The sequence below is a fragment of the Solanum pennellii genome, chromosome 12 (genome assembly GCF_001406875.1).
Source record: "Solanum pennellii chromosome 12, SPENNV200".
Classification (NCBI taxonomy): domain Eukaryota; kingdom Viridiplantae; phylum Streptophyta; class Magnoliopsida; order Solanales; family Solanaceae; genus Solanum; species Solanum pennellii.
This window is the reverse complement of record NC_028648.1, coordinates 58,481,135-58,489,084: the sequence shown is the minus strand read 5'-3', so window position 1 is coordinate 58,489,084 and position 7,950 is coordinate 58,481,135. Positions and strand designations below refer to the sequence as shown.

The 7,950-nt window shown below is 37.0% G+C and overlaps 1 protein-coding gene across 2 annotated transcripts; it reads left to right on the top strand.

Annotated features, from left to right (window-relative positions):
* The first annotated feature begins 1,435 nt into the window (after positions 1 to 1,435).
* LOC107007155 (heat shock 70 kDa protein 15-like) lies at positions 1,436 to 7,566 on the top strand. 2 transcript variants are annotated; one of them, XM_015205644.2, is made up of 11 exons: positions 1,436 to 1,673; positions 2,945 to 3,001; positions 3,085 to 4,306; positions 4,751 to 4,972; positions 5,098 to 5,193; positions 5,284 to 5,505; positions 5,803 to 5,997; positions 6,076 to 6,222; positions 6,293 to 6,442; positions 6,553 to 6,683; positions 7,015 to 7,566. In XM_015205644.2, exons 3-11 carry the CDS (start codon positions 3,137 to 3,139, stop codon positions 7,223 to 7,225), a joined length of 2,544 nt encoding a protein of 847 aa, XP_015061130.1. In that variant the 5' UTR covers positions 1,436 to 1,673; positions 2,945 to 3,001; positions 3,085 to 3,136; the 3' UTR covers positions 7,226 to 7,566. The 2 variants fall into 2 exon arrangements, with proteins under 2 accessions (XP_015061130.1, XP_015061129.1); XM_015205643.2 differs by lacking the exon at positions 2,945 to 3,001.
* The last annotated feature ends 384 nt before the right edge of the window (positions 7,567 to 7,950 follow it).

The following is a 7,950-nucleotide window of genomic DNA, read 5'->3' as shown; positions in this document are numbered from 1 at the left end:
TATATATATATAAAATTAATTAATTAACGATGATTCGATTGATATTAATTCTTTACAATATGCATATTTGAAAATTTGGTGTATAGTCCACAATACGTATATTCACATGTATATATATCATTACATGATGTATATCACTGCAAATTTTGTGTCTGAATGTATATCCATTCGCAAACTACTATGGCACTTCACAATATATATAAGTGTATACATGATACTTTTCTTCTCCATTAAAATCACTATTCTTGGTGTTGAAGTATTATGTAAAAAGTTGATTATTATTCTTTGAAAACACAAACAAAAATGAATTTTTATAAACGTGATTTTTTTATCGAACGACTTTGAGAGATTTTGAATCCAAAAGGAGATCTTAAGGAGAATAAATGAATGTGGGGCATATAACTTTATTTATAGTGATTCTCCAGAATTCGAGACATTGACAACATGAGTAGAAGTAATTTTCATAATTTTTTTTTTTAAAAAAAATAGAAATTCTTAACCTCAATCGATTTTCATAAATGTCTTCTGAAAATCACCAAATTACTTCAAAACCCTACATATTAGTTACTGTGTAAAATTCTACAAACCATATAACAGATACACTATATTAAATATGGATATAAAGATAGCTAAAAACCTAAGATATATTATAAGTAATAGATTTTCAAAATTATAAAAGATTAAAGGAAAGAGAGTTAAAAAGTGGATAAGAGAATCATTAAAATGAAAAATACAAAAACTAAAAAAAAAAGATGTATCATGATAAAAAAGTACATTTTGCAGGTAAAAGAGTAATTGTACAAACATTAAATAAAACAGTACAAAAGATTCACAAACAACTTAACACTTATTCCAGAAGAATTTATTGACCTAATCGTGCCACGTAATCTCTTTAAAAAGCGTTCTCAATGAGTTACTTAAGCTCCAGATTCACCTTATTTTTACCCTCTAAATCAAAAGTCAAGCAAAATCAAGTCAAACACTAAGTTCATTTTTTTCTATTTTTGTGTTTGTAGCTTATCGAAATCAAAATAAATAAGATAGAGTGCTTGACCTTCTTCCAAATTCCTTTTCAATCAATTATTCAAATGACTAATGTATTCTAACTCAACAACAACATACTAGCTTTTAATACATAATTAACTAAATAAAAGTGTTCCCTCTCTAATATCTAAAATTTTCAAATGAAACGGTTCACACACACAATTCACCATAGTAGAACAGACAGAGATCCAAAAATACCCGATCATATCCCAAAAACATTTCCAATATTTAAATGGATGATACCCTGTGCCATTTTTGTTCAAGAAATAGATCGTTAAAGAAATTTTCTATAAACAATTTGTGCATTTTCCCCCCACTTAGACACAAGGCCCATACCAACTTGATACAACAAAGAATTGTCAAAAACATGACCTAATTGTTGTAGAAGATGTTTCTAGAAGCATCTAGCACCACTCGAACCTCCCCGACGGCCCCCTCCTCCATATAGTCAAAAGAAAAAAAAGAGAGAACAACAAAAAAGACTCATTTTTTATTTTTTCAAGTATAAAACTGTGAACCCTTCTTCTTTAAACCCTTCCGTTTTATCAGTATCCTCCGTTTGGTTCCTTCAGGAAAAAGATCAATCGTACACAGCCGGAGTCCGTGGAACAGATATCTTTCTCTTCAAGGTATTGTTTAAATCACAAAACTCTTTTGTAGATCTATGATTTGATTTAGATTTGGTGATGTTTAGAGTTCTCATTGTGAATTGCATGTTTTGTTAGGTGTAAACTGAATCTGTTGTATGTTTTGTTGATATAGACTGTTGTATAGGTTGATGATTAGTAGATTATCGTTCCTGCATTGTTGGTTGATGTGACAAATGAGAAAAAATGATAATTAAATGAAGAAACTGAGTGGATTTTAGATTGATAATTGGGGCGGATGGGAAATCCTGTAGACTAGATTGGGTGCTGTTGTAATCTACTAGGTAGATAAGTCTTTGGTTAGTCCTCAATCAGATCAATTCTTAAGATTAGAGATTCACTTAGGGAGGGATGGGGGTGGGAGAATAGAGCAAGCTAATGGTTTTCTTGGATCAGTGTTTGGTTTGAGTTTTTATTATTGGAAGGAAATGTGTTTGGTTTAGTTTATACGAGGCAATGTAGAGCCCTGTTTTATTGATATAGGGTGAATTTTGGGCGATTTTGTGTATTGGGAGATAGTAGATTAAAAAAGATTCAGTTCTCGTTGATGCATTACTATCTTTTCCTGTCTTATCAATACGTGCATGAGATTCATGCATGAAAATTTCCTTGGCGGGAAGTTGGATAAAATTTGGATACTTGGAGCTTTGGATATTGGGTAAATTAGAAAAAAGATACCATCTTTGAACTTGGAGTCCACGTCGGTTTGATTGTTGACTTTTTAAATGACGTGTCTGGAGATTATTAAATACGTTAGGCCAGGTTATGTTTTCTCTCTCTAATCATAAATGGAAAAATGAACTTCTTTGCTCTATTCTGTGAATCCATCATTACTGGGTAGGGTAGCCCCTCCACGAGGGAGCCTCTTTCTTAGCTTATAAAAGAAAAATCAATCATTTTATGATGTCGCTCTTGGTTGCTACAATTTAAAACCCATCGCTTCTTCCATGACGCACCTGCAACTTATCGAGGACATGCTCCCTAGAAAGGGGCATATGGGATCAGGATTAGGGTAGAAGGTTAGTACATAGTCGAGCGTTGTCTAGTCTCCCTTGTCAGTACTGTTATTATTACTCTCCTACTATCTTATTTGTCGATGGTTCTATTCGTCAATGATTTCATTATTACTTGATGTTCCCTTCTTTCAGTTATCATTATTTTGACTTCTTCACTTTGTTATTTCCTTTTGTTAATGATATATTTTATACCTGAGCCGAGGATCCATGGAAAACCTCTCTACCTTCACATGGCAGGGGTATGGTCTGCATACACACTTACCTTCTCCGACCCCGCTTGTAGGATTACACTAGGTTTGTTGTTGTTGTAGCTTCTTAATGTGATACATCGGATGCTGGTGTTTAGTTGATTATATACTTCTTTTGATGTTGTCCAGGGACTTTATCGTGCTTGTGCTGTTAGATATTGAGTGACCGAAGTCAGCAAGGATGAGTGTGGTTGGTTTTGACTTCGGCAATGAAAGTGGCGTTGTTGCGGTTGCTAGGCAGCGAGGAATTGATGTTGTACTTAATGACGAATCAAAAAGGGAAACTCCAGCTATCGTCTGCTTTGGAGAGAAGCAACGATTTCTTGGTACTGCTGGTGCAGCGTCAAGCATGATGAACCCAAAGAACACCATTTCGCAGATAAAGAGGCTAATAGGGCGACAATTTTCAGATCCTGAGCTGCAAAGAGATCTTAAGGCACTGCCCTTCTTAGTAACTGAAGGGCCCGATGGATATCCCCTGATCCAAGCACGCTATTTGGGGGAAATGAGAACTTTTACCCCTACCCAGGTTGTTGGAATGGTGTTTTCGGATCTGAAGACTATAGCAGAGAAGAATCTCAATGCAGCAGTAGTTGATTGTTGCATTGGAATCCCAGTTTATTTCACTGATCTTCAGAGGAGAGCTGTAATGGACGCAGCCACCATTGCTGGCTTGCATCCTTTGCATCTAATTCACGAGACAACAGCTACTGCATTAGCATATGGTATTTACAAGACGGATTTACCTGAAAATGACCAATTGAATGTTGCTTTTGTGGATGTTGGGCACGCAAGCTTGCAAGTTTGTATTGCTGGCTTCAAGAAAGGCCAATTGAAGATATTGGCTCATTCATTTGACAGAAATCTTGGTGGGAGGGATTTTGATGAGGCTCTTTTCCAGCATTTTGCTGCAAAGTTCAAGGAGGAATACAAAATTGATGTTCTCCAAAATGCTAAGGCATGCATTAGACTTCGAGCTGCTTGTGAAAAGTTGAAAAAGGTTCTCAGTGCAAACCCTGAGGCACCTTTGAATATAGAGTGTTTAATGGATGAGAAGGATGTCAGAGGGTTTATCAAGAGGGATGAGTTTGAGCAAATTAGCATCCCTATACTGGAGAGAGTGAAGAAACCACTGGAGAAAGCTCTTGCTGAAGCTGGGCTTACTACTGAGAACATTCATGCAGTTGAGGTTGTTGGGTCAAGCTCTCGTGTGCCCGCAATTATGAGGATTTTGACGGAGTTCTTCGGTAAGGAACCAAGGCGCACCATGAATGCTAGTGAATGTGTGGCCAAAGGTGCTGCACTGCAATGCGCTATTCTCAGCCCTACTTTTAAAGTGCGAGAATTCAAGGTAACAGTTTGTCAACCTTGCATTCTCTTGACTGATATATTGTTGTATAGTTATCTTGGATTGAGGGATTTCAATTTCATTACGTGTTGCAATGTTGTTGATAATCCTTAGTTCTTATTATTTAAGTAGGCACTAATTTAATATGTGAAGATAAATTAAGAAAAATGCTTTCGATTTTTCCTTTGTTTCATTTAGTGGTTTGAGTATGACCCATTATGGTTATATGAATAACAAATTGGAGATAGAAGAAATTGTCGTTTTGAAGGATGAAGGAAATGGATAATTTATCATAGAACTACGAAGATCTTTGTTGAAGCAAATGCTACACTATCAACCTTTACTAAAAGATTATTTACTAATTACACATCAAAGTTCCCAGCAGAAAGAAATTATGGTGATTTATGAGTGTAAGAAGTACTAAGAGTTATAATTGGCTGATTGTAGGTCAATGAGAGCTTCCCTTTCTCAATTGCATTATCATGGAAGGGGCCTTCACCTGATGCACAAAATGGAGAGAATCATCAGAGCACAATTGTTTTCCCCAAAGGGAATCCCATACCCAGTGTGAAAGCTCTGACATTCTACAGATCTGGCACATTTACAACAGATGTACAGTATGCTGATGTCAGTGAACTGCAGGCGCCAGCAAAGATCAGTACTTACACGGTATTTATGATTTTCAATCATTAATTAGTGTCTATGGTTTTTTTTCTAAAATTTAGAGGATAATAGGTCCTCTAGTTTCAGGCGAGTCCTTGGCTGACTTGGATTTTGTTTGGTCTTTTTGACAGATTGGACCATTCCAATCTTCAAAGGGTGAAAGGGCCAAACTGAAAGTTAAAGTACGCCTAACCCTGCATGGTATTGTCTCGGTTGAGTCCGCAACTGTAAGTCCAGAGATTTGTGGCTTTCTCGTTCTTGTTTTTTTCTAAATCGAAAGAATATCATCTAATCTTATGGCTTTTTCTGTAATATAGCTCTTAGAAGAAGAAGAGGTAGATGTCCCAGTTGTGAAAGAGACAGCTAAGGGACCTGCCAGAATGGAAACAGATGAAGCTTCAGCTGATGCTGCTCCTTCAACTACATCGGAAAGTGATGTGAATATGGAAGATGCTAAAGGAACTGCAGCTGCTTCAGGGGCTGAGAATGGTGTTCCAGAATCTGGAGATGAACCTGTCCAGATGGAGTCAGATGCTAAGGTAACATCTCGCATTCACGTCTTTTAATTACTGCTTGAGCTAGTTTATGTTTCTCTATCAATCATACTTGATTGTTATAAGATCAACCTATGGCATCTGTTCAAATTGTCAGGATTTGATTTATGCATGAAATGCAGGGAACTTATGAATTCACCAATATTTTAATTCGTCATTAGTGTAGTGCTTTTCTTGCTTAATTAATGTTGGGGTTATAGTTAGAATTCTTCTTCTGTTTCAGTGTGTTTAGCTCAAAGATGTCGGTAAAGCTTAGCATTTATTGTGTTCATTTTCTTTCAGGTCGAAGCCCCTAAGAAGAAGGTCAAGAAGACATCGGTACAAGTGACTGAGATTGTTTATGGTGCAATGGCAGCTGCTGATGTTCAGAAGGCTGTTGAGAAAGAATTTGAAATGGCTCTTCAGGACCGTGTTATGGAAGAGACAAAGGACAAAAAGAATGCTGTTGAGTCCTATGTTTACGACATGAGGAATAAGGTATCAGTTGGCTTTTTATGGTGGTTGTATGAAAACATTTTGTTATGTCACTGACAACTTTCTTCTTTATATATCCAGCTTTCAGATAAATATCAAGAGTTCGTAACTGATTCAGAAAGAGAACAATTTATGGTTGTACTTCAAGAAGTGGAAGATTGGTTGTATGAAGATGGAGAGGATGAAACTAAGGGTGTTTACATCGCCAAGCTTGAGGAGCTTAAAAAGGTCGGTGTTTCTAGCATTTCCTTTTTTGCTAGTTTGGCATACATAGAGCTGATTTAGTGTGGATCTGCAGCAAGGTGACCCGATTGAGCAACGCTACAAAGAGCACACGGAGAGGGGTCCTGTGATTGATCAATTTATTTATTGCATAAATAGTTATAGAGAGGCGGCAGTGTCAAGTGATCCCAAGTTTGATCACATTGATTTAGCAGAGAAGCAGAAGGTATGCATGGGTGTGCTTGATCTTGCTATTTGCCTTTTCATCATCATATGCTCGCCTATCTTGTTCCTGAGAATGTGGTTTGATGCTTATGTTTCTCTTGCAATTCCTAGGTCTTGAATGAGTGTGTCGAAGCTGAGGCTTGGTATAGAGAGAAAAAACAGCAGCAGGATGCTCTTCCAAAATATGCCAACCCTGTTCTTTTGTCAGCTGATGTTCGAAAGAAAGCAGAAGCACTTGATAGGTCTGTTGTTCATTGAGTTTCCTTTTCTTTTTCTTGATGAAGGTGGTGTTTCCACAGTGTACCTGCTACCTTCCACCAGCAAAGGTATCGGGTATCTTGGTACACCAAGGTTTGGACAAATGAATAGTTGCTATTGTTATTGCCTCTGGTCGGATTTTGCCATAACTTGTAGATCGCATTATTTGGGCTAATTTTATTGGAAAGTCTGTCGATATCATTTCTTGCTTTGCTAGTTGCTGTCCTTCTACATAAGAGCATTTCTTTGTTTATTTCTTCCTTCCCTATATTTTTCTGTCTGCTTAACCCACTTTTTAACTATTTGTTTCTACAGGGTCTGTAGGCCTATAATGACAAAGCCTAAGCCAGCTAAGCCAGCAACTCCTGAAACACCGTCACCTCAATCTTCTCAAGGAGGTGAGCAACAACCTCAGGGTGCAGCGAGTCCTAATGCTACTGAGGGTGATAGTGCTGACAGTGGCGCACCACCTGCTGGCGAGCCAATGGAGACAGACAAATCTGAGACTGTGCCAAGTGCATCATGAATTAAGTTGATGATTTGATGCTCAAAGACTTGGAAGGAAGAGAGAGACTTTGTTGGGTTTGTATTACTTTTTGTGTTTCACCCTTATACATTTTAAAAGATCAGACCTATAGTAGCAGTCGAAAGATTTTGTCATTAAATTGTTGTGATCTATTTCGGCCATACAGATGTCTTGTCAAGTTATATTATTTGATAACGACTCTCAAAAAACCTGTTTTTCAGAGGGTTTTGATGTTAAGTACAACTGCTGTTCTCTGACATTTTCTGTTGGTCACTGAATGATTTGTTGAGCTGGTGTTTGGCTCCTTATAGCTGGAATGTATTTGCACTTGCCTTTTTCTTTTTTCTGTGCTATTATGATCTATTGCTTGAGGTATCAACCTGAACTTAGGATCTGAAGTAACTTTGTACTCCAAGCAAAGATTGATATAGTGCTCATTATATTGATTTGGGCATTGGCAAATTGAGAAAGGGTGAGTAATATGGCCTACTTCGTTTCTTGTAATTTGGAGTGTCTGCTTGCTGCGAGTGCCCTATTTTGTTTCTCAATTATTTGATGATAATGGCAACACTAAGTACAATGAAAAGGAGACAGGAAATGGTTTATAGTTTTATATTGAAATACGTCTCAATTGTGCTTTTATATTATTTCACTATCCCTGTCATTGTGAATGTGGCTTCAAATGAGAAAGAGCCCGTTTGGTCCAAACTTAAATTTAGTATTTT